The 27,612-nt window shown below is 33.9% G+C and overlaps 1 protein-coding gene across 5 annotated transcripts in view; it reads right to left on the minus strand.

Annotated features, from left to right (window-relative positions):
• Positions 1–2,367: 2,367 nt before the first annotated feature.
• Positions 2,368–27,612, minus strand: part of LOC129943476 (YTH domain-containing family protein) — a 150,007-nt gene continuing 124,762 nt past the window's right edge. For all 5 annotated transcript variants that reach the window (XM_056052971.1, XM_056052967.1, XM_056052970.1 and 2 more), the window contains 2 exons: positions 25,618–26,165; positions 2,368–3,358 (listed from right to left, as the gene is read on the minus strand). In XM_056052971.1, the coding sequence (XP_055908946.1) occupies positions 2,509–3,358; positions 25,618–26,165 (1,398 nt within the window). In that variant the 3' untranslated portion in view covers positions 2,368–2,508. The remainder of the gene's footprint in view (positions 3,359–25,617; positions 26,166–27,612) is intronic.

The raw sequence follows: 27,612 nt of genomic DNA on the forward strand, positions 1-27,612 counted from the left end.
TCTGCTGATAGCGATTCTTTGAAGTAATCTGCCAAAATCTCAGCTCCAAGAGTATTATTATTTGAAGAAGTATGTTTACGCCCTCCTAATTCTCTTACATTATTCCAAAATGTTTTAGAGTCCTTGCAGAGCACTACGCTTTTTGCAGTAGTTTGAAAATATTCAGAACAAAGTTGTTTTATATATATTATTGAAATGTAAGTACTGCTTTTTAAAAAAAATCGGCGTTAGTAGATCTGAATAGTTTAAAAGAAACGAAATGTAGCTTCACGTAGATTGCAGTGATGGAAGGATACCACAATGTGTATTCAACCGAGATTGATAAAGAAGGGCCTTGCTGTCAACCCACTTCAACTTGTACATGTTGTTCGCGATGCTTTGAGTTCCTTTAGAGAAAATTGCTTTCACTGCAAAGTCGCAGCCAGAACCTCGAAATCTTCAATCGGTATCAACCATTTGCCAGATACAACACATATGTCTATAACCGACTGTCCTTGTGCGCTAATAAAAGTAAATTCACCCTCAGCGTCACTTTTGGAAATCCCATTCAACACGAAAAATGCAAAGCTTTAAAGAAGCTCTATCAGACTTCTCCCGTTTCGATTAATAAAACCATCTTTAGATTTTCTTCTCGTATTAAAAACCGTTCCCGTATCTGTATAATGGGAAATAGAGTTTTGATAATCGCCAATTCGAGCGTTAAGGTCCCCAATAAGCATTATATTTCCAAGAGAGTTGCAATTAATTAAAATAACAACCCTGTTTTGCACACGTCTGAACTCTACAAAACTACCAACAGTACTTTTCTTAATGGCACATAAGATGCCCCCACTTGCTTTCCTCATGACATTGTTTCTAGTTGCTGAAATGCATGTTAATTTATATCCATTCAAATATTTATAAAAATGTCGTTCCTTTTCTTCTTTAATAAAAGTTTCTAAAAGAATTATTATATCAACGCTTAAATCAAATCTAAAAAAGTCAGGTAACAAAAATTTACTCTTAAGCCCTGTTTTAGTACATGAAAAAATACTTAAAATAAAAACGTTAAAAAAATTGTGATGTCAGACGGCAAGTTAACCCTATACTTTTCTATTCAAAATGTTGTTTTGTGTTTGCCACAAAGATGGCGTTGCAGCTGATTGGGAGCCTGATGCAGTGACACGGACACCATCAGCTGTAGCTACCCTCGATCCCCCGCCGCAGTCATAAAATTCCAATGCACCATCTCCAAACATTTCCCTTACGAACGTCAGTTCACTCGCAGATTTGACAATTAACTAATGGGAATTTTTGTGAATAAACGTAATACCTTTAATTAATATCGTTATTGTTATTGTTGTTGTTATTGTTGTTATTGTTATTGTTATTGTTATTGTTATTGTCATTGTTATTGTTATTGTTATTGTTATTGTTATTGTTATTGTTATTGTTATTGTCATTGTTATTGTTATTGTTATTGTTATTGTTATTGTTATTGTTATTGTTATTGTTATTGTTATTGTCATTGTTATTGTTATTGTTATTGTTATTGTTATTGTTATTGTTATTGTTATTGTTATTGTTATTGTTATTGTTATTGTTATTGTTATTGTTATTGTTATTGTTATTGTTATTGTTATTGTTATTGTTATTGTTATTGTTATTGTTATTGTTATTGTTATTGTTATTGTTATTGTTATTGTTATTGTTATTGTTATTGTTATTGTTATTGTTATTGTTATTGTTATTGTTATTGTTATTGTTATTGTTATTGTTATTGTTATTGTTATTGTTATTGTTATTGTTATTGTTATTGTTATTGTTATTGTTATTGTTATTGTTATTGTTATTGTTATTGTTATTGTTATTGTTATTGTTATTGTTATTGTTATTGTTATTGTTATTGTTATTGTTATTGTTATTGTTATTGTTATTGTTATTGTTATTGTTATTGTTATTGTTATTGTTATTGTTATTGTTATTGTTATTGTTATTGTTATTGTTATTGTTATTGTTATTGTTATTGTTATTGTTATTGTTATTGTTATTGTTATTGTTATTGTTATTGTTATTGTTATTGTTATTGTTATTGTTATTGTTATTGATATTGATATTGATAATGTTATTGTTATTATATTATATTATAAAGTTCCTGTGGCAAATCAAGACTAACGACGAATACGCAGTGTTTTCCTGACCATGACTTTGTCGAAGATACCTAAGGTATAGCAGTCGGCAAACCATGGGTACGATAAAATTGGAATTAAAATTTTAATTTAGTTTAAGTTTATATTTTGAAAAATAAAGAAATATTTTTTTTATGAAAGTTTACCAAAAAATATTTTACTTTATGTAAATCATATTTTCCTTAATTTAAAATAGCAATTTTTCATTTAATGTTGTTTATTAAAAATCGTTTTTTTTGTTTACAGTTTAAAAGCTGGGCATATTTTACTTCATTAGTTACATTCATAGAAAGTTATAATAAACTTAAGGGTCAGTATGGTATTATAATTACTCAATAGCTTAATAATTCAATTCGTAACCATGTTTCTTCTTAACAATGCTGTTGTCATTAAAATTAAATCTATTAACATGAAAAGTAATTTCTGTAAGACTATTTTCATTGCCACAATTTTCTATATTTAGATTTGAATGTTTCACGGGAACGTTTTTACTAACTTCTTCTTTATCTCGAACATCTACATTTCTTTTAGGTTCAATAGGTTTTCCATACCTTCGGTTATGAGGTGTATTGGAGTACTCACTCCTATCAGATTTTGTTTTATCTTTTAATTGCCCGGAGTTCCATTCATTTTTGACATCCTTAGTGTCACTGTGACAAACATTGGAATTAGGACACGAATGCATACGGTTATCAAAATGTATTGGTTTTTTTAAAACAGATTCTTCTTGTTTCTTTTCATAATGATAAAAGTCATCAAAAATTGAAGTTAAATGTTTGTATGAATGTAAAATTTTAAGCATTTGCAATCCTTGATTGAGTGGAATTTCTTGTGTGTCTCGTGAATTAGTTACAGATTTATTCTCATTGTTTTCCAGACGAATATGGCGTAGCTGGCTATTGGGGACATCTTTTACATATATCCATTTTACTTTGAATTTTCCTTTCCATTTATCTTGAGACCAAACACTTGCTGTTGATTTGTAATCAACTGCAGTCATCATTTGAGCCATTCCACAAAAATGACCAGAACCATTTACTGAAAAAAATAACATGATATTTCCACCTTCCTGCATTCTTTCTTTGAAAGCTTCATCAAGTTTTTTGTTCCCGTGATCTGTAGAACACCATATTTCATATTTGATGCTTCGATGAATATCATCTTCAGAGTACGATTTTATGACAAAATATCTAGAATAAAAATATTTAGGTGTATTAGATTTGCAAATAAATAAAAAATGTTTATATAAAATATCAGTTTCCCACAAAAAACATAATAAAAAGTACTGGATTGCCGTCAATATGTGAATTGTCAAATTGGAAACATGACAAAAAACACACATAGACTTTATGAACATAAAAATACCAAAAATTCCATATACATAATACATAACAGGTGTTTTTTTTAAAGAGCTAAGAGCTATAGAATTTTATGTTTTTAACATTATTTTACTGTTCACCAATTTGTCAGTTGCCAAGTGAATTATTTTTATTTTAGTTTGGCATTTAAACATGAACCGACTGACACCTGAACAACTTTTTCCACAGGAGTACGATAACTTGATTTGATAAGGAGGTCGAAAACAAGCATTTTTATGGGATTGGTAGTTTTATTTCCCACCGTCTAGGAGGTAGGGAAGTTTAAGCAAAAGATTACTTTAATTAAATAAAAAAAAGGCCATAATTACAATAAAGTTATATACTCCAAAATTTAAATTGAATTTTGTGTGTTAAATGTTTTTTTTTATTATGCTGAAGAGTTGTATACTACAAGTAGGTATATCATGTTTAAGTATTGTTTTTGTGTTGTAAAAACTTTCCAGATCACAAAAGGAAGTCAACAAAATTAAGAAAATCAAACCCAAAAGAAAAACAAATTAAGAAAGCAAGAAGAATGAAATATCTCTACAGGTATGTAATTACATGCCCTAGGCTAAGGAAAATTGGATTCACCTTTCCCAAAGTCGAGGCGGACTTGGTATAACAATGTCAAGTGCAGCGTTAAAAAAGTGGCAGCGAAAAGTTTAGGTTCCTTGCTAGTTAATTGTTATACGATATTCGTAAAAAGAAAAGGTCTCGTAGTGTTTGGGGCATACTATAACTAAGTACTTACATATCTGATTACTTTAAATACTAATTTATATAGTATGTTGTCTATAAGCAATATCGATCCCAATGTAATTTACTTAACAACAAAATTTAATCATTTAATAATTTTTCCGCTACTGAAATCACAGGTGGAACTTTCTATTAAGTAAAATAATCCACTTCAACGTGTTAACGAATATTATTTATTAAACTATAGAACAATATTTTTTTAAAGAAAATAAGGTACGCTAGGCTTGCAAGATAACGACGAAAAAAATCACCTATAATATATACATATGTATAAAGGTGATGACTTAAGTTGAAGTTAACAATACAAAATATAACAGACAAAAAGTCACAGATCTTAAAGCCTATTGTTATAGAATAACTAAAACGAATCACACAATATAACAAAAGATTTTAAGAATCATTAAAGAAACCTCAGGTAGGTACTTATAAAAAAAATATCCCAGACTTCAATTTACAAAAAAAAAACTAAATAACTAAGTCGTACTAAATAAAACACAAAACAAATATTTATGACTAAAAGTAGAATTGGAGTACCTCTACCTAAAACTAACATCACATTAGAAATTTGTTGAGCTTAGGTTCTTAAATATTGATTGAAAAACTTTTTACTGTCACTGGAACCCAGGAAGTTGCTCTCATGTTAATTCAAGAATTCCCTCCAAATTTCAAATAACCTCCATCCGTGTATGTTTCAATAAAATGTGGCCTTTGAAAATAAGTGGCTATTCCAACAAACAAATATTGCCTTACATCAATTTTAAATTTGAGCGAGCTTATATAAATGCTAGTCTGTAATTGCAATTGATAAACATAAGGCTAGCATTCGGAGGGACTCAATCAGCCAGCTACTAGCCATGGTTTCGAGTTCCAGGTTAAGTCAACCAGAACTATTAAACATTAAAAAAAAAGGAATTGGAAGAGGTCAAGTCCACAAAAAAAAGAATTTGAGTTGACACAAGTGCTGCAACCAAAAAACCGCAAACCAATGCCTATGATGCGTAGATAAAAAAGCTTATTGAGAAGAAGAAGCCCCTTCCCAAGAACCCGAAAAGGAAAATAAAAATGAACCGAAAAAATGAAGCAGCCAAGAGGGAGGAAATAGAAGCGCAGTAGAAAGAACAGCGGCAGCAACAACAACAGCAGCAAAGGCTGAAGAAAAACGCCAGAAACAGCTCTTGTGCAGAAAAAACAACGACCACAAAAGCAACAACCGCGGCCCATGCCCAATGCCGAAAACACAGAAGGGAAGCAATGAAAATTGGCAGCAATGAAAGGCACAATTGTTTAAGGGCCCCTAGAAGATTAACAAAAGCCAAGCAAAGCTACAAGAAAAGCCACAACAGCAACGACAGAAGCATAAGCAGCACCCACAGCAACAGAAACAAAAGAACTACCTACAGCATAAAAAGGAAAATAAAGACGCACAAAGTTAATCTGGCAGGCATAATCAAGGTAAGTAAATCGCCCGCTAATGTTAATTTTTATTACGAACATTTTGAACGAAAACCAAAAGAACTATTCGGTGCAGTGCTTCTCACGAATACAAATCAGCTGAAGAGGTTTAAGTTCGTGTAGCTAACTGTTTTAAGCAGGTTTCTTATTGTTGAGCTTTCAATGACAAATAACAGAACAGCAAAGTCAGATAAATCAGCAAGTCAAAATGGTAAATCATCTCTCTTTGTTTCGGGCTCAAAAAATTCACCTAACGATCATAGCTGTGAATGTTAATTGAACGAAGAGCATACCTGTTCCCATTGTTGAAAAACTTCAGTCCCGATGTGACTAGCAAAACCAAGCTAAGCTGCAGATACAGGCGCACTTAGGAGAAACAAGAGTGGCTTACTGGCAATACTTACAAACTTGTACAGCCGATTCATGCAACCCACACGACCTGAAGATTAGGACATGGAAGTCATCAATAAAAAATATCAATTTGTTGATTAAGGATAACTACAGAATACCAATCAACAAGTACTGGAATCACAAGATTCGTTCAGTTGATTCCAGTGGCCCGAGTATGTTTCCCAAAATCAACAGGTTTTAAAATGGCAATGATTTTCCGTATATAGCCATCTTTGACGAAGACTTATTTAAAATTGAAGACCCAAGGGAAAGGGTGGAAGCATTATAAGATGCAATTTTACAAGATGAATTTAACCATTCGCCCAAACCACGACATGGAAACAGAGCCTTTCTTCATCACTTATACCTTTGAATGAAAGGATAAACAGTTCGGGTTTAAAGTGGGTCATGACACAATTCATGCTGAGTCAAGACTTGTTTCTGATATCCAATGGAATAAATCAAAAAAAAGAAGTCTGAAATTAGCGCCCAAAAGTCGGATACAAATCTGTTTCGGGCTCCGTTGGCTAAGGCCAAAAGGGGTACCTTTAAAAATTGGCGTAAGATGGTCATCGTTTATCTTCACGGTAAGCAATTAAGGGGCAAAAGTGTAGTGATGTACCCCGTATCTGGTTAGACAAGTAGTTATATTTCGACGGATATATAAATGCTGCTCTGACGTGAGCCAAGGGCCTCTATCTAGCCAAACCGGTTGTTTAACAGCATTGGCAAAGAAAGTGTCAAACGTTTTCAACAATTTTAAAGTGCGGTTAATATGGGGGCCATGACAAAAGTTCAACGTCTTCTGATCAAATTTTCTTTCCAGCAATAAATTCATTATTGTGGAGAAAACTAAAAGTCGATTTTGCCATAGTAGGTTAAAGCTCCCAACACCATTACACCTAATGTACGGCTATGATGTCTTTCCAAAATAAGTTCATCCTTTCTCACATCACGGAAAAACAAGTTGTAATCAACTGGCCTTCAAGGTTAAACTTTTTTCACCCGGAAAGACAACACGTTTATATTCACTGTTCTAAGTAACATGCTCTCTTGCTTCTTGTGTACTTGCATTAAAACAGGTTTATCACTTTTTTATCATCCATTGAGCCGCTGTTAATCTGGCTTATACTCAGCTTTTGGCCCTAATTATAGTCGCTGGTAGAGTAGAATTTGATACAAGCCGTAGAATGAACCGCTCTTCTGTTGGTGTGCTTCTTACTTGTAACCTTTTTCATTTTTTTCATATTTTTGTGGATCACCAATATGATTGCTTACGACTTTCTGAAAGTCCTAAATTCTTTAAAGCATCTATTTTTGCTCTTTCTGAAGCTGTCAAAGTGTTTCCAGAGACCATGTATATTTCAAATTAAGATAAAACAGTTGTTTTCATCACTCTTTTAGATATTTTATACAAAAGTTCTTAAAAGATCACACTTTTAAACTTCTCTACGGAAATATTTGAAGTGTCTTATCCAAATGGAGCATTTTGTATTTGCGTCCCGGCTTCTGACGGTAAACTTAAATATTAACAGATATTTAAGTTAAAAGCATGCTAATTAAAACTACCCTGAATCATTAAATTAAAAGAAATTGTATGCTTATCTTAAAGTCTCCCTGTACACTACGTTGGCCGTGGTATTTGTAGGCGGCAACAAACCATATTGAACATTTTTTGTCCTATCATTAATACTCTTCGCAGCGTATGCGATGAAAGAAATTTGTTGGCTAATTTTTTAACATCATCGGTTGGTTTTAATAGAAATTTCCACAGATTTATATTGTAATCTAGTACTAAATTAAGCCTATGTTACTCAGTAATAATGTAGTTTTCTAATGAGAAAAGAATTATTAAAATCGGTAAAGTACTAGAAATAAACAATAACACCAATCAAATCAATACCGGAACTCCAGCTTCACCGGGCGGCAGTTCGGCGGCAACGTCAGCTGTCGTTGCACCTGTTCCAAACATGGAAGAAGGGATTGTGCCAAGTCACTCCCCATCTTCCTGTGCGATACAGGTTGTATCTACACCGGGCGGCAGTTCGGCGGCAAAGTCGGCTGTCGTTACTCCTATGCCAAACACCGGAGAAGGGCTTGTGCCAAGTCACTGCCTATCTTCTAGTGCGTTACAGGAAGAAAACGCTTTCTCATGTTGGTAGTGGAAAGTTCGTGAATAATGATCTTTCCACTACTAAAGAGAAAAACCTCTCCAGAATGCTCCTAGGAGCTTTTATAAACAACGGCGCTATGCGATGAGGATTCTAAAATCCCCTGGTTGAACATTGGAGGATGGAAGTAACCCCATCCTTAGCAAGATGCAGGAGTGGTCTAAATCCATTCTAGACAAAACTAGTCGCTACGACTCCTCGTCATAACGACAAAGGTTTTTGGAGGAGTTCACTCCCGTCCCTAAAAAGCCCAAACTGCAGAACACCAGCACTCTGAACATTGCAAGAGTACCTCTCACTAAGCCTTTTAGTGATGTTCTAAAGGAATCCAACAAAATCATAGTTGCGGCCATTAAAAGAAGCAATATTGATGGCACGATTACTTCTGACCGTTGGCAGATGGTGAAACTGGGGCTCTCGGCTGGTTTTCTCAAAGTTTTGCGAGATCATCCGGGTCCACCGCATGTAACTAGCAATGAGGGTTGTTGGCATCAAGGTCATGTCACACTCATCGCTTGCAACGATCAGAGGTCGCGCGATCTCTATACGCTTGCTGTCGGCATGCTGGGCGACGTTTGGCCAGGCGCAAAACTCGAGGTTGTTGCAAAGGAAGATATTTAATGCAGACCGAGAACTCGCGCTTGGATCCCTAAAGAACCATGTCCTGATGACATACGTGAGATTATTAGGATCAGCAACCCGGACCTCCCTTATCACGACTAGAATATCGCGAAACTGGTGGAGCCAAAGGGTCTTTATCGTAATCAGTAAAGACTCTGTGGCTTCTCTGGCGCGAGTTAAGGGAGTGATAAGATACGGTTTCGAGACAGTTACGCTAAGTATCTATAAAAAAGATGAGGTAAACGCTTTATGCGAGCCTCCACAACCCTTTTTGAAAGCTCTGTCGCAGGACGTAGAGGGTCCCAGTGCTATCATCACCTTCCCGTCCTTGGATGTGGATGAGAAAGTGGTGGAGCCCTCTTCTGTAGGTGCACAGTCTTCTATTAATAACGTCAAAGGTTTATCCCTAATGGAGACCGATGACTCAAACGACAAAGCTCTTCCCAGTGAGGAAGAAGATAAACTATTAGGTTCCTCTTCGTCTGATCTCGATGAGCTGGATTTAACAGTGGTGGAGGTGCCTATTTGTAAAAGATGTCGTTCTCATTCAAGAGCCCTGGATTTCGAAATCCCTGGTTCGAGGATTAAGAATTCCTGGCTACTACGTGCTATATGTAACAGGAAAAGGTAACCTAAGGACCTGCATACTAGTAAAACGTAATTTAAATGTATTTTTACTCCCTAATTTCATTGATAAAGACGTCACCACAGCCAGTAAGGTAATAGACAACCATACCTACTGGCTGGTATCACCAAACTGCCTGGTACCATTCTGGAGAAGACGGTCGCTGAATCAAGAAGACAGAAAACTAACCTAATTATCGGTTGTGACCAATGCGAACTATACTTCATGGGGTAGTACCGATACAAATAACAGAGGTGAGTCTCTTTTCGATTATATTTAAACAACTAATCTGGTAGTAAGTAATGTAGCTAGTGAACCAACCTTCGTTACTAAGAATCGACAAGAAGCTTTAGATTTGACTCTTGTCTCGTTAAATCTCTCAAATAAAATATTGAACTGGAGGGAGAGTATCAAAGGAGAACTGGTTCTCCGATCATAGATACATCCAATTGACACTTATTGAAGAGTCCCCAAAACCGATCCAGTTCCGGAATTATAGGAAAACAGATTGGCCAAAATATAAGGCGAATCCGAAAAATCTGATTAAACCAGAACTTTCTGATCCGCCCTTGTGCGCTCTTGAACTCGATCAAAAAGCTGCTTACAGCAGCCCTCAATAAAGCCATGGAAACTGCCTGCCACTACAGTGCGGGGAAAGAAGACACCATATTGGTGGGCTGCTGAACTAGAAACACTCAGAAAAGATTTTAGAAGGCTTTTTAATCGTGCAAAAAATACTAGATATCCCCAAGACTGAAACTCCTATAAGGAATCCCTCAAAAAGTATAAACAAGAACTGAGAATAGCCAAAAGATCCTCATGGAGATCCTTCTGTAGCTCAATAGAAGAATCCTCGGAGGATAAGGAAGATTCTCTCGATAAATCCAACCATGCCTACTTGTTTAAAAACTTGGATGGTACATGCATTAAGTCTTGCGAAGAAACGCTAAACCTGCTACTGGACACCCACTTCCCAGATAGCTTCAAATCCGTTTATACAACAAACCGTCCTGGGGTATTTACTTAACTTTTCCTCAAGGTCTTGTTTCAAAAGAAAAATTGACATGGGCTCTGAATAGCTTCGAACCGTATAAATCCCCAGGTCCAGATCAAACCATACCAGCTGAGCTACAACTTACAATTGCATACGTGTGCCCATCATTGAAATGATCTTTAAAAGTTAAAAATTTGGTCTATATACCTCAGCGATGGAGAGAAGTAAAAGTAGTTTTCATTTCCAAGGCGGGCAAATGTTCGCATGTCAACCCTAAAGATCTAAGACCTATTAGCCTAACAACATTCATTCTCAAAACTCTGGACCGATTGATTGATATCCATGTACGTAAAAGCATTGATAAGACACCATCGTTGTCTCAGCATGCTTACCGTAAAGGGAAATCGTTAGAAACAGCCTTGCACACTCTATTAAGAACTATCGATTGCTCTCTAGAGCAAAAGGAATATTGCTTATGCCGATGATGTTGCTATCACCGTGACAGGAGAACACCCTAATACACTAAGCGACCTCCTCCAAAACGCAATCAAAATGCTCACTAGATGGGCTGATCACTGCGGACTTAGTATTAATCCTCAAAAAATAGACCTCGTCCTTTTTACACGGAAATATAAGACCCCAGTAATTATACCTCCTTCAATAAAAGGTGTACCACTAATTTTTACCAATGAAGCCAAACATCTTGGTCTGATATTGGACAAAAAATTAAGTTGGAAACCTAATATTTAGGAAATAGATAAAAAAGCTACAGTAGCTCTTTTCTTTTGTAAGAAAGCCATAGGTAGCAAATGGGGCTTTTAATCTCGCATTACCTATTGGCTATAAACATCGGTCATCCGACCAATACTTATGTACGGGGTTGCAGTATGGTGACTGCATTAGAGAAACGCACATACTGCGACAAACTCTGCAGAGTCCAACGCACTGCACGTCTCTGCATAAGCGGGGCATTAAGAACCACACCCTCAGCAGCGTTGGATACTCTCCTCCATCTGACACCCCTCAACATATTCAGCAAACAAATGGCAGCGAGTACAGCTATAAAACTCAAAGCCTCATCTCAATGGACCAACAACAATGTGGGGAACTCCATCATTTTGAACCTCTTTCCAAAGTACATAGTACATTCCCTATTTGGAAAAAACTTCCAGGTATCCATTCCATCCAGAGATGAATGGGAAGACAAAAAACTCCTGGATGACAAATGCATCCATTTTTATACAGATGGATCCAAGACAAATGAGGGAGTTGGTAGTTGTGTGTACTCAGAAAAGCTTAATCTAAGCATGTCATTCCGCCTCCCTAATCATTGTAGCGTCTTCCAAGCGGAAATTTTAGCGATCAAAGTGGTTCTCTCCTGGCTAAGAGAAAACGTGATATCAACTCCAGATATCCGCATCTTCCGTCAGGCTGCTATCAAATCCCTTGACGGTGTCTCAACCAAATCTCAAACGGCCCTCGATTGTCGATCGTCTCTTATGGAGATGGCGCAGCAATTTAACATTCACCTCTGTTGGATGCCGGGCCACAAAGACATCACAGGAAATAGTAGAGCCGATGAACTCGCTAAAAGTGGAACTATCGTACCTATTTAACCTGAAAGGGAGAAGATAGGTATACCGATAGCTACATGTAAACTTCTGCTAAAAGAAACAGCTTTTGCGATAGCAAACTCTAGGTGACACGATTTAACAAAACATGTGCAGACACAAAACTCATATGACCTTCGCTGGACCTAAGGCGCTCTAAACAATTGTTATCTCAAAGCAGACTTCATATTAGCTCCCTAATGGGTGTCCTTACGGGACACTGCCTTATAGACAGACACGCAATACGACTTCTGCAGGAGCAGTATAGACGAGGAAGAAGAGGAAACAATCTCTCACCTCCGCTGCACTTGACCTGCTCTTTCACTAAGACGCAAACTTCATCTAGGAGAATACTCTTTTGATAATCCCAGTGAACTAGCTAAAAAGGATATCAAATATCTCCTTCGCTTTATAAAAAGCTCAAAATGGTTCGACTAGTGGGAAGTACCTCTCTAGATTCATATGGTATCACAATAGGCGTTTTCTTTTGGCCTAAGTGTGTGGACTATGAATTCGCAGCCACTTTAACCTAACCTAACCTTACCCCCACCCTAATATCTACATTCGACACGCGAAATATGTGGAACGAACTGTCTAGGAAGTCGTAAAAAGATGTCAGGTCGAGCGTTCCTCTTCATGATAGTACTATTCAAATTAATATACAAAGATACATTCTACAGCTTGTTTATACAAAATTAAAAACTACAAAAAATAGTACGCAAATAGTACTAAAATTGGTAAAAATTGTTCTTTGCCTAAAATCGCGTTTAAATAATAGACTTTTAAATCAAAGTATATAATGATATGCAAAATTATTTAATAATTGAGGTGAAAATTAAAATTGACAAAGATTTAATTAGATATAAAAGATTAGGTTAATTTTAATATAAAATTTGAAGTCCATTTCTTCAATACTAAGGTTTGTTGATCTTAACTCCTAAATTAAATTCCCTAAAATACATTTTTTGTAATTAATTACACCTGACAAACATACAAATTTTTTTTAAAAATGCTGTGTAAACTAAAAAATTTCATTCAAATTTACATATTTATACATAAAAGTGTCATTTTAGTTCAAGCGAACATTGAAAAGCTCGTGAAAATCAATAGTTTAAAATAATGAAAAAATTTAAATGAGTGAAAATTTTATTTCAAAGTTGGATAAAATATTAATTTTGAACTTAACTATAATTTTTTTAATTAAATCAAGTTAAGCCAAGACAATAATTTTAATTTTTTTTTGATATTTTGTATAATGCCCTTTTTTCTTAGAACGCATAAAGTATTACACTATCTTTAGATCTTTGTCCGTTATTTGAAACAACAAAAATGAGGGTGAGGAGGATTGTAGGTTCTTAAATAATTTTTAAAATTTTTTTGGTAGAAACTGCCTTACATTTTTATGTACGCAACAACCTGCCAACTTAAACGGATACTATCGTACTTATTCATGGACCTATTTAAACCTACCTTACTGCTTCCAAAAGAATATATGTACATATGTATATAGGAAAATATTTGCAAATAGGTACATTATGCACAATTTCTCAATTTTTTGAATTTTAAAACATTTGTTTCGCATTGCAAAATATTAAAGAAAATTATGCTATTAGAAAATTAATTTGGTTCAATACAATACAATTCAGCTTAATACACACCAACCTACCATCCTTAATACTTACTTCTCTACATACCTAACAACCCACTACCCACTTTACAATAAAAAATGCAAATTTAAAAAAATACCTACATACATGGAAAAAAAAAACAAAATATGGCAACGAAGCATTGTATTTAAACTTAAATTTGAAAACGTTTTCAGATTTCGCAAAAATAGAAAATCTAAAATCAAATGAATACAATTTTCTGTTAACAAATCTAAAACACATACAATTAAATGTATTGTATATGCATACCTTCTATACATTGATAGGTATGAATAAAACAAATCTCAGGTAACGTTGTCAACGACTGATTTTTGTTCACATTTGAGTAATTTATTTTATTTATTTATTTCAATATTTTTATACTTCCAGTCGCTCTTAGATTATACACTTAATTTTCGTACAGGCAGCGCCCCCATGGTTCGCCTTCCGTAACAAAATTGTGTGTTTCATGATAATACTGTTCAAATTTATATACAAAGAATGAATTCAAACTCAGCGAAAGTTCGAAAAAATATTTGTGGTCTCGAATATTTTACGAGCAATAATATCTCCAAATTAATTGTATGCATGGTTCGCCTTCCGTTACAAAATTGTGTGTTTCATGATAATACTGTTCAAATTTATATACAAAGAATGAATTCAAACTCAGCGAAAGTTCGAAAAAATATTTGTGGTCTCGAATATTTTACGAGCAATAATATCTCCAAATTAATTGTATGCAAAGAAAAAGTCCGTTTTTAACATCAGGTAAAATTTTGAGAAAAATCCAATTGGCAGTTTTTGTACAAAACATAAAAGACCTCAAAAATTAGAGACATTGGCTTCAAAATATTTTATTTCACAAAAAAATATTGTTTTCGACATTCAGCTAATTTTAATAAAAATCAAACAGTCAGTTTTTTTATAAAAAATTAAAACCTACAAAAAAGTACGCAAATAGTACTAAAATTGGTAAAAATTGTTTGGGTCTCATCCCAGCCTCTTTTTTTTTTAAATAAACGTACATATATGTATATATTGAAAATATATTCATGTTTAAATAACAGGTTTAATGGTCATTTATTTAAAAACTCTCTTAAGTTGATGTGATGTTAGCACCATACAAATACGAGTAAATCAATAATAATTGAGGTGAAAACTGCAATTGGCAAAGATTTAGTTAGAAATAAAATATTAATTAAATTTGAACTTGAAAATTAAAGTGCATTTCTTCAATGTTAAGGTATTTTGATCATAATTCCTTAAAATTAGAATGTCATTATTTGTAACGTGATTACTTAAAAATTAGATAATTACAACTGACAAATATACAAACCCATTTTAAAAAAGCCGTGTAAACAATAATATTTCATTTCAATTTACATACATATTCATACATGAAAGTGTCATTTTAGTTCAAGCGAACGTGAAAATCTAAATATTAAAATAATGAAAAAATTTAAATAAATGAAAATTTTATTTCAATTTCGGACAAAATCCAATTTTGAATTTAACTACCATTTTTTCATTAAATCAAGTTAAGTCTAGAAGGAGGTAATAATTTTAAAATGTCTTACTTACATTTTCCTAAGAATCACTATCTATAGCCACTTGTATGTTTTTGAAAAAAAAATGAGGATGTGGAGAATTATAGGTTCTTAAATTAATTGTGTTACTTTGTTGGTTCAATACATTAATTTAACAAAATTATTCCCTAGAAACTGCGTTACATTTTTATCTACACAACATATTGCCAACCTTAACAGCTACTATCGTACTTATTCATGTACCCATTTAAACCCTAGACCTATTTGCTTCCAAAAGGATAAATACAGGAAAATAGAAAGAAGAGCTGATACTTTTTGCAAATGGTAGTAGGGGTACACCATCTTCATCATCTGCAGTTTCACCGGATTTGGAACTCACGTTTGTTCCCAATACATGTATGAATCAGAAATTCAAATTAACTGAAATCCGAGCATCTTTAAAATATTCAACGGAAATAAGGCAAACAATACAATCTGAAAAGAGTCGTTGCAGATACTGAGGCGGTTATGTTGGTCAAGAATCTTAGTTTGAGTAGAGTTTTTAAGAAAGTCGGTCATATGACCAAAAGTGAATTTTAAATATAAATATAAATCCTCAGTACAGTTTAGTAACATGATAGAGTTTTTTTTACGGAAAATTCTTTAAAAATTTAATTTTGTGTTCCTAGAAAAGAAAAAAAGGATATTATCTAACAGATAAGATCCCAAAAAGGATAGGATAAAAAACTGGAAAGGTTTTCCTCGAAAAGGATCGCTATTAAGAAAATCCCAACAAGATCACGTGACCAAATTTTTTAAATTGAACATTTAGCACGTTTAAGCAATACAAGCCCGGTAGCCTAGTGTCGATCTTTGACTTCCAGTGTGTGAAGACTTTTTGCTAGGTGAGGTCCAGAGGTCGTGGGTTCAAATTTCGGGCTGAGCCCACCAAAAATATTCTTGCATTTTCCCACAATCGAGCAATAGTAGATTTTATTCATTGGTCATTTATCTGACCAGTCGAATTAAAGAAAAGGGGAAACATCTTGTAAAGAGACGTAATGCAGCTAAGCGTCGGGATATGGAGCAAAAGCTGAAAGACCGCAAGATGAAGTCAGACTGTCGGACCCCAGATTACTTCTCTGAGGGAGGAGAAGGGCGGTTTACGTCTACGAAGAATAGTAATAAGATCCTATCGGACCCAGAACCATTTACAAATAGGGAGTTGGAGGTAGAGGTGAACCAAATCCTGCAAGACGAAACCATACTGATGCAGTTCCTGCAATCTAAAAGGCAGCCATCAGTCAATTTGAAGACAGCTTAAGGAAACTAACCTATACGGAAGTAGAGGCGCTTTAAGCTAAGCTCCGTCAAAAAGCCAACGACTATCTTGATTTTATTGGGACTAAGCCTTTCACTACGGTGAAGCCCAGAAGATGGGGGTATTGGCTATAGAGGGATATAAGCTACCAATGTTCCTCGTAACATTATCGTCCCAGAGTAGCATTCAAGTCAAGTCAAGTGCTCCGAAACCTACACTAAGGGATGGCTTAGCCCAGCTTAAGTGTGTTCTGTGTAGAAACTAAGGGCACCCCGCTAATAATAAGGGCTGCCCTAAGGTCTAGCAAACAAAAAATAAACAGGCCAGTCAAAAAGCCGAAGTAAGTCGAACAGTTCGACAGGAAAGCTCGCCCTACGCCCAAATCGTACAGGGAAAGGGAACACGAGACAGACTTCTCCCACATTTTTCGCAAAGGCCCCCGTGCCTAAGGCAACAGAGGTGTAGCCTGACATTGTAGCCTTGTTGTTAAGCATTCAAGGTCAACCAACAGGACTGAAAGTCAGATAAATTAGCTAGGCAAAATGGTAGATCATCTCTACTCTTTGTCGCCCGGCTTGGCGCAATGTAGACCATAATGGGCGCACTGCCGGAGACGCGCCTAAAACTACTAGCTGTGAACCTAGTTCATAATTGAAAATCCAAAGGAAAAAGTGAGGGCAGTGGGAGCTGCTTTATGGCAAGTGTAAAAGGTGAATGTTAGCATTCGCCCCAATCACGACCTAGAAAACAGGTCCCCACTTAATGACTTTTTCCTTCGAAATGAAATAGCACGGTTTAATGACGATTTGTTGGAAAATGCCACAATCGGTTAGCAAACTCTTCAATAATGCATATTATGCAGTAAATTGGAAGACTTCTGTGGTTTAACCTCTCCGTTCTCTCCGGAACGGAAAAGGAGAACTCCAGCCTCTCAAATATTCGGTCGATGAGTCTTCTTCTTTTTCGAGAAGATCATCCATGGGGCTCTGAATAAGTGGGCTGCGGACAACAAAGTAATTCCGGATAAACTGACCAGGCGTCCTCTTTATGGAGGACATGTCCTCTTCTTGACCTAAACAACTTTTGTCCGGTGACTTTTTTTTTAAAAAGCGATTTGTCCTCTTTTTGACGGCCTTAAAAGAATTTTCATCACAAAATGTTAAAAGTTAAAGAAATGTTTAAAAAAATTGTCGCTAATGGTGGAAATAGAAATGAAGCTTTGAACTTGGACAAAATTTAATTGAGGTTTATGCTAGGTGCTTAAAATATCTTCAGCGCTGGTGTTATTCTCTGGATGAATTTATTTGCTCTAGTTCGATGAATTTTAACAAAGTTCCGGAATGTAATAATATCAAAAATTCTTTGCTCTATTTGGGAGATAAAGGAGTTAACATAAATGAAAATAAATTGTTTGACCCATTTGGCAATTTAAAAACGTTTTTGGAACAATAAATACAAAATATGAATTTTATAAACGCACCTATTCATGAGAAATTTGCTAATTATTTTGAAAAAATGTGCAATCTTGAATTATAATATAGTAAACTTTTGATGATAGCCCAGTTTGTTTTCGCGATTCCTGCTCATAATGCTATTGTTGATTTTCATTAATAAACAGTCGCAATAGATTTAAAACAGAAAACGTCAAAGCAATTTTATTTTGTAAACATAATTTTAAAAATATGTCATGTACTGAGTTTTAAATTTATATTTTTGAAAGTCCTTAAACTTTGAATAAAATAAGGTCTAATGACTATTACAACCATCATTGAAGTTAAAAATCATAAGAAAAAAAACATTACGAAATGTTTTTTCTTAACTATTTTTATTTCCATGAAAATACGGTGCTAATAAAACCTGATTAATATTCGTATATGTTTATATCGATACCTTTATTACCTATTTTCAGGCTAAATAAGACTATATATGATGATTTTTTTAGTAACTGTTACTTTTTTGTAAGAATTAAATTTTTTTGTTTTGGTTTATTCAAATAAATTATAAAAAAATGGACTTCTGTTTTTTTTTTTGTGATTTTGGTAAGTGTCCTCTTTTCCTTGGTCACCATAGTCATGACACAATTCATGCTCCTTCTTAACTCGTTTCTTATATAAAATTGAATAAATCAACACAACAATGCATTGCATAGGTGCTGTTCGGTTGATTTGGAAAAGGACTTTGACACCCTATGGTTAGAGGGTCTTTACCTAAAACTGAGCTGGAATGGCTAGGACGAGGGATACGGGGAAGAATTGGCGTAATATGGTCATCTTTGACCTTCACGGCAGTAATTCGGCGGTTTCATTCCACTAGAGGCATTCCTCTTCTAAGACAGATACAATCTGATACGGGATAGATTGGTAGTTCCTCTAATCTACCACGTCAGATGAAGAACCGTCGATAGGCGACTCCTGTACAGTCGGGAAGGCATGGCGCAAGGCGGAGCAGAATTCCTTCGGTTCTTTAGGCTGTGTCCGCACGGGACCGAACTGATAGGGTGAAGCAGTAGAACCAGTTTTGGTGGCTTCAATCGGTTTTAGGGTTTAGTTTAAAATAGAATAGGCATGGTGGCACAAAAAAAAGTTAAAAATAAATAACAAAACAAAAATTAAAACAAATATTTAAAAAAGAAAATGAAAAACAAAACACGAAAAAAACAAAATGAAAAATAAAAATACGAAACCTAGATTTGTTGCTGTGCTTGTTTTAGTTTTAAGTAGTTTATAGGTAGAATAGGTCGTTTAAGTTTTATTTTAAGGACCTAATTTTAAGTAGTTTTTAGTAAATTATAATTAAAATATTGAAATTATTACTTAGGGCCGAAAGTAATTAGTATTAAGTATTATATTTTAACTGAGAGTGTCCGTATGGGGCCAGTAAGTTATGGTTAATTAGGCTAGTTTTTAAAAGGTAAATAATTGTGTCAAGCTTATAGCCCGGGGACACTAACCATATTCATTGACCCTAGCCTCCCAGCAGCAGTGGCCACTACAGCAGAAGAAACGGGTAAGTCGATTGTTAAGAGTTCATATTTGCATGTAAATTATTAAAAGTGCTGGTGATTATTCATAAGAGAAAATCATATAACTTCGAATTAAAAGTGGTGTTTTAAAAAAAGGGAAGTCAAAGAAAAAAAAATAAAAGATATTTTGAAGACCCAAAATAAATCGAAGACAATTCTTATCGAATCAAATAGATTATGCCTTTGATTGGCGTATGATTGCCACATATGGTTAAATTTCTGTTAGATTAAATTTTGGCTTTCAATTAAGTTTTCGTTTTTAACATCTTGTTTAATAAAATCAAAACATATATACTCCTATTACATAATATATTAACAAAACATTTTGTAATGTATTAAAAGAATACCATGTATTTTTATTAAATTTAAATCCATAACGATTATATAATTATATATAATTAGTAAGGAAGACATTTAGGTAGGTGATGCTAGGCGCTGCTCGTCGTGAAGTGTGCAACGGTCTCTTGGGTCCGCAGGGCAATAGCGCCGGCATCAAAATTAGGGAGGATGCCTGCTGGCAACCAGCTGGCAAATCGAATTCGAATAAGTTTCACATTAGAGACAAGTGGGGGTGACATTCGTCCATACTTGAGTGTAAATATATATGGTTTTAGGTTTTTACGACTTAGGTTCAATTGCATCTAAGACTATCATATGTAGGGACGTTTGGAAGGCCCTCAAGGACTTGGCGTTCACTTTAGGGATAGCATTAGCTATTCTAGAAGAGTGGGATTTGATTGAGGAGCAGAACAAAAGGTTAAACACACTAATTGAGGATTTATTCAAAAACATGCCAGAATGACTAGGAGTTACAAATGTCATTAGAACATCTTCAGATCCAATTAAACAGATGTATTATCCAGTTTCGCCGCGATGCAGGCAAACATAGACAAATCTTTTAAGGAGATGTTAGATAAGGATGTTATTGAGAAATAAAATAGCCCTTAGGCTTCATTATAGTTTTTATTAGGAAGAAAGATGATACCTTTAGGTTCTGTGTAGATTATAGAAAGTTAAATCGTTTACAGAGAGGGACGCTTATCCGCTTATATTGATTTCAGCAATTTTGGATAAGCTTAGGAATGCTAGGTTTCTCACTTCGCATGACATTAAGTCAGCTTATTGGCAAATCCCTATGGCCAAAGAATCTAGAAAGTTTACAGCTTTCACGGTCCCAAACGGATGCTTTTTGGGTTGCACAATGCCCCTGCAACTTGGGAGAGGTTCTTCGGTAATATTTTAGAACCAGATGGATGATATTATTATTGTCACGGATAAACATTTAGAGATTTTTAACGCAGTTTTAAAGAGAATACGTGAAGCAGGATTAAAAGTAGGGAGGGATAAATGTAACTTTTGTGGGCCATCCTTTAAATTTGTAGGTTATGTCATCGAAAGGAACGGGTTACATGTCGACCCAGAAAAGGTAGAGGGTAAGGATTCCTGCACCCAAAAATGGTAAAGAGGTTAGGAGTTTTGTAAGGACTCTTTCGTGGTACAGACGCTTCGTACCAAACCGTGCAACTATTGTTAGGCCTTTAACCGATTTGCTGAAAATTAGCAAAAAGTTCTTATGGACTCAAGAATGTAAAGACTCATTAAGGAAAGCGAAGGAATATTTAATCACGGATCCAATTTTAACTTGTCACGATTTCAGACTTCCATTTGTTGTCCAAACTGATGCGTCGAATTATGGTATCGGGGCCGTAAATACCCAAACTTTTTAGGACGGTGAAAAGGTAATTTGATATTCGAGGTCTTTGAATAGGAGTGAAAGAAATTATTTAACTACCGAGAAGGAATGCTTAGGAGTCTTGTGGGCGGTTGAGAAGTTGAGACCGTATCTCGAGGGTTTTAGATTTACGGTGATTGCAGGTCATAACTCACTAGTTTGGTTGAGTAATCTCAAGGATTCACAAGGACGATTAGCGCGCTGGGCAGTGCGGCTTCAGCAATTTGATTTTAAGATAATTCATCGCAAGTGAAAAGATCATGTCGTTCCTGACATGTAATCTCGAGAAGTTCCAGTGGTGGCTGATATCTCGGATGAGGATTTAGACCCTTGGGTAGTAAAAATGATCTCAGCAGTTGAGTTGAATCCGTAATATTATCCAAATTGGAGACTAAGTTTATCAAATCGACACATGTAGTAGTGCATGAAAGCAATGAGGAATGGAAGTTAGTAGTAGGGAAGAGGGATGTATTAAATATTTTGAAGGAATGTCATAATAGTCCATTAGCAGGGCATATGGGGGTAGAAAAACATTTGCTAGGATAAGAAGTAAATATTATTAGTCAAAAATGAGAAAAAATATAACAAATGAAGTAAGAAACTTTAGGGTATGTCAACAAGTGAAAGCAATTGATGATAAGCCAGCCGGAACGAATAGGAATTACTTCTCTGTGAGAGATGATTAATTTGGATCTAGTGGGTCCATTACCCAAGTCAAATAGGAGTTGGAGGACAATGTGTTCTTAATATGTAAAATTAGGTTTACCCACACTACCATACTCAGGCTTAACCCGCGGAGAAAATAAACCAAATTATCAAAACTACGTTGAGAGCTTATGTTTCAGAGAGTCACAGAGTTTGGGATTCTCAATTAGCTAAAGTGGCTTGTGCTATACACACTTCTCAACATGCTAATTTCGGCAAAGAAATGTCAACCAATGGTAAAGAGGAATTAAAACTTAGTGATCAGGATATAGACAAGAACAATAGTATGGTATAACAAGAAAATATAAGAGAAAGGTTTAGGAAACTTAGGGCGGACATAGCTGTCAAATTTCGAACAGCGCAGCGTCCAAGAAATCGACGGAAACATACAACCCCAAGAGTAGAGATATGCAATATCTAATAAATGATGTTGTCTGGCGTAAAAATTTCTACTTGTCGAATGCGGAGAATGGCCTAAGGCCCAACTTAAAGTCTTAGTAATATAAAAATCCATAATTTGTATTAAATTATAATTTTGTTTAAATTGTAACTCAAATTATGTTGATGGACGTATGGACTTTTAAATTTTAAATAACTTAGTTCAAGACGAGTTCTATTTCAAGATCCGAACGTATAACCATTTTTCCTTATTTTTTTTAAGAGTTTATAGTTAAGTTTTGAAAAGAAGTAGGTTTTTCGCGATTTTTGTGTTTCTCAACTTTTGTCCGTATCGGGGTGGAAAATGGGGGTAGCTGAATGCAGTTTCTGGAATCGTCGTAACTGGGAAGTGAATCCAGCTGGCGGTGAATTCCAGAATGACTTGCATTTACCTGTGAGAGAAGAACGAGTAAGCGGGATCGCGATCAAAAACAAGCTTAGTTTTATCACAAGTTGAGTTCAAGAAGCCGATTGGCTGTTGATAAAGTGCTTGAGATCCGCCACTACAGATTGGCTGAAAGCTTAAAATGGCGGGAGCTAGATAGGTAGAGACATGACCGATCGAAGGATCTGGAAGTCAATTCTTTTCGAATAGTCAAAGTGAACAGCAGATAAATTGAGAATTGTGAACAAGAGTTGAGAAATATAAAAAAGCGAAAAAGATAAGAAAAGTTAAAAAAGTTGCCTAGTTTTGTGGAAAGAAAAAGTTAGAACAAAAAATATATAATAAAGGAAGGAAAAAAAGGACTAGTTCGAAGATTTGTAGCTGAAAAAAAATATAAGTACAAATTTTTGCAATTAATTGAAAATTACATCTGTTGCATTTTCTTTTTTTGTGGGTGGATTTTCTTTCTTTCTTCATCTTTGGTTCCTTTAAATAACGGTTTGCAATTTCTTTCTTTTTTTCAGGAAAAAAAATTGCTGGCTTCCTTTTCTTACTAAACGTAAGAACGCCCCTATGGCAATTTGAATCAAATTGTATTTTTCTAATATCAAAGTGATATCAATATCAGAAGCAACTTAATTAATCGACCCTACGATTAATTAAATTGTGTATTGAACTCACCCCTCGCTGAGCTTGTCGTGGTGGCAGCACTTAATTTGCTGCTTGTTGCAATTTTGCGTCGTCACCTCTTCGCCGCTGTTGTTTGACAGTTCGGCATAATTTGCACATTTTTTAATTGTTATTAGTATTAATAATTGCAACAAATTTGCGCCCAACTTGGGGCTTAATACAATTTTTTTAACAAATTGTGTTGTGTGTCCTTATATGGCGTTTTTTTCAGGGAAGTTTCTATTACATTTTATTTAATTGTTTCCTTTTTTCGATAAAGCTTAATAATTCGAATGGGTCCTACATAGGAATAGGACATAAGGGATATTCACCTTTTTATAGAAGTTGTGTAAGACGGATTATTAGAGTGAGTAATTTTTGTTTGTTCCTTTTCTCCGATTTAAAAAGCAGTGTTCTAATTTATATATATATTATATATTTTTGTGTTGGGTTAGAAATAAGATTCGTTTGACCATACTATTGTTTTTTTTCTTTCTTTTTTTCTAAAATAATTTTTTTAAACAGTGGGTTTAATGTGACCATATCAGTTTTTAAATTTAAGGTGTGACCTTAAAATGTTTTTCCCTCTTCTCTTTAATCTTTTAATTGGATTTTTATATTTTCTGTTAGTGAGTTAAAATTATTGATAATTCGTTTTTTTTTTGTAAATTTCTTCGTGTTGAATTTTTACTCGGTGCAATTTGAAAATTGTGTGCCTATAATTCTCAAATCTAATTGATCTTATCGTTGTTTTTATTTTTCGTTTCAAATACAGAGTGATATACCCTGTGATCGGTACCCTGAGCGAATTGATAAAGGGAACGTGAAGTTCACAGGGAGCATTGCGGCTCATCGGTGAACTCTTTCATAGATAGAGTCGAGGAAATGAGGGAAGCACGCGGAGTTTCGGTAGCTAGGGTTTCCACATCAGAGGTGGACTTATTCAGTGGGAAGGCACTCTTATGGTTTAGGTCAATTAGGGACACAATTTTTACTTGGAAAGAGTTGGTTAGGAAGTTGAAGTTGGAGTTTTTGCCATCCAACTATGATGATCTTTTGCTGGATGAGGTTAGGCGTCGTACCTAATGAGTCGATGAGGCATATCGCTCTTATGCAGACCTTATTCAAGCGTTTTACGGAGCCTCTAAGTGAAAATAGTAAATTATCTATTCTCATGAAGACTCCTTTCTATCAGACTCAGTTAGGATTGGCTGATATCAAATCACTTAATGAGGTGGTAGCTTAAGGTAGAAGGCTGGAGACGATTCGAAGTAATGTCGAGTCGTTTGCCCTCCTCCTTTAGGTCGAAATAGACAAATTTTGGAACCTGATGTTGCATATGTTGGACCCATCCAGGCGGCAACGCTGTCAGTTAATCATTTTTCTAAACCTAGTATTGCTCTTCGTCGTTTTATGTGTAATAAAGAAGGTCACCTTGCGAATACTTGTTCCACTCCTAGGCGCTGTTATGGCTGTGGGGCAGAAAACACAATTAAGCGAAATTGTAGACGCTGCTCGTCGAGTTACTAATAACACCCAATGTATAGAGTTAGGCCCCCTAAGTGCCAAAAAACATTTTATCTTTATCATTTAATATTTAATTATAAGTTTAATTTAAGACAATTAAAGTATATACATATGAAAAGTTCAATAAAGATAAATGTAAAATGTCAACATTTTATCATTCTACCGTGTGCAATTATACAGTGAACAGTGAAATCAAATACAGTAGTAAATTCCAATTAACTTAAGTCAATTAAGTTTGTTTGCTTTTTTATAATCAGGAACTAATACTGTTTAGATATGTTAAGATGCACGTTTGTTAATGTTAAGGGAATTATCATTTTAATAGCAAAAGGAAAAAAAAGGTTTAAAACTTTGGAGCTGCTGGTAAATTCTAAACAGAAAATTGTTACTTATTCAAAAGTTAAGCGCTTAAAAGCAATTTAATGACTTATTTTTTTGGATCTAGAAGTGGTTGTGCACTTAATTAATGGAAAACTTGTGAATTATTTCAATAAATACCTTGTTAAAGCTGCATTTTGCAAATCCATTTCAATTGGGTTATAGTTGTTTCTACCTCTAAGTTGTTTTAAAACTGTTTCGCTTAATTCGGATGTGTTAAGTTGTGAACATTCAGACTTTACCGTATAATAGTCGGCTACTGAGCTTTTGGCAGAAGGCTCACTATGAAAAGTTTCTTTTAAACGATGAATTCTGCTTAAATTTATTTGTTTTTTGTTTTGGTGTTGTTGTTCATGATCAATCATTATTTCAACTGGACTGTTTGATGATTTAATATTTTTGACCGGATTGCCATAAGTATTTGGTTGTTTTCGACTTGTATCTGAGCTTTGTACTTTGTTTTTAGGCTTCCATTTTCCCAACAAATCAATTTTCAGTGGATTTTCATTTTCGATTGTTGGAATTAAACTTCTTGATGATACACTTGACTCTGTACAAGTTGGTTTTGTTGCCAGATCCCAAGGGTTTATACTCAAAACATGCTTTCCAGGAATCATAGGAGGAGGAGGCATACCAGGTCCTTTTTTCTTCAATACTAAATTATTTCTCTGAAAGACAAAATTTATTTCCATTAGCTAAGTAAATTAACAAATGTATAAGATATTGCAAATATTGCATTAAGAAGTTCTTGTCGACCCAACCAAAGAACAAAAAAACGTTCAAGAATTTCGAATAACAAAATCATTTGATTGTTATTATTATTATTATTAATATCATTATCAATCTCATTACCATTATATCATTATCATTATATCATTATCATTATATCATTATCGTTATATCATCATCATTATATCATTATCATTATATCATTATCATTATATCATTATCATTATATCATTATCATTTTATCATTATCATTATATCATTATCATTATATCATTATATCATTATCATTATCATTATATCATTATCATTATATCATTATCATTATATCATTATCATTATATCATTATCATTATATCATTATCATTATATCATTACCATTATATCATTATCATTATCATCATATCATTATCATTATATCATTATATCATTATCATTATATTATTATCAATATATCATTATCATTATATCATTATCATTATATCATTATCATTATATCAGTATCATTATATCATTATCATTATATCATTATCATTATATCATTATACCATTATATCATTATATCATTATATCATTATATCATTATATCATTATATCATTATATCATTATATCATTATATCATTATATCATTATATCATTATATCATTATATCATTATATCATTATATCATTATATCATTATATCATTATATCATTATATCATTATATCATTATATCATTATATCATTATATCATTATATCATTATATCATTATATCATTATATCATTATATCATTATATCATTATATCATTATATCATTATATCATTATATCATTATATCATTATATCATTATATCATTATATCATTATATCATTATATCATTATATCATTATATCATTATATCATTATATCATTATATCATTATATCATTATATCATTATATCATTATATCATTATATCATAATATCATAAATCATTATCATTATCATTATCATTATCATTATCATTATCATTATCATTATCATTATCATTATCATTATCATTATCATTATCATTATCATTATCATTATCATTATCATTATCATTATCATTATCATTATCATTATCATTATCATCTTCTTTATGCAAAAAATTAACATATAACCCGCTGTTACTACAGCTAATCTTATAGCGTTTCATATTGAAGTTGACTTTCATCTGAGTACATCTTCTTTTATAAATAGGAAATGAATGCGAGTGTATTTAAATATTGGTTGGCTATTATGAAGCGTAGTGTGGATTAAAGTCAATCACCACAATCAATAAATCAGCAACACCAAAACATCAACAAGAGCTAAAACAAATATGTTTTCGAAAGATATAAATTAGCTTTTATTTGTAATTATTCTGTTTATTATTGTGCATACAA

The sequence above is a fragment of the Eupeodes corollae genome, chromosome 1 (genome assembly GCF_945859685.1).
Source record: "Eupeodes corollae chromosome 1, idEupCoro1.1, whole genome shotgun sequence".
NCBI classification, from domain to species: domain Eukaryota; kingdom Metazoa; phylum Arthropoda; class Insecta; order Diptera; family Syrphidae; genus Eupeodes; species Eupeodes corollae.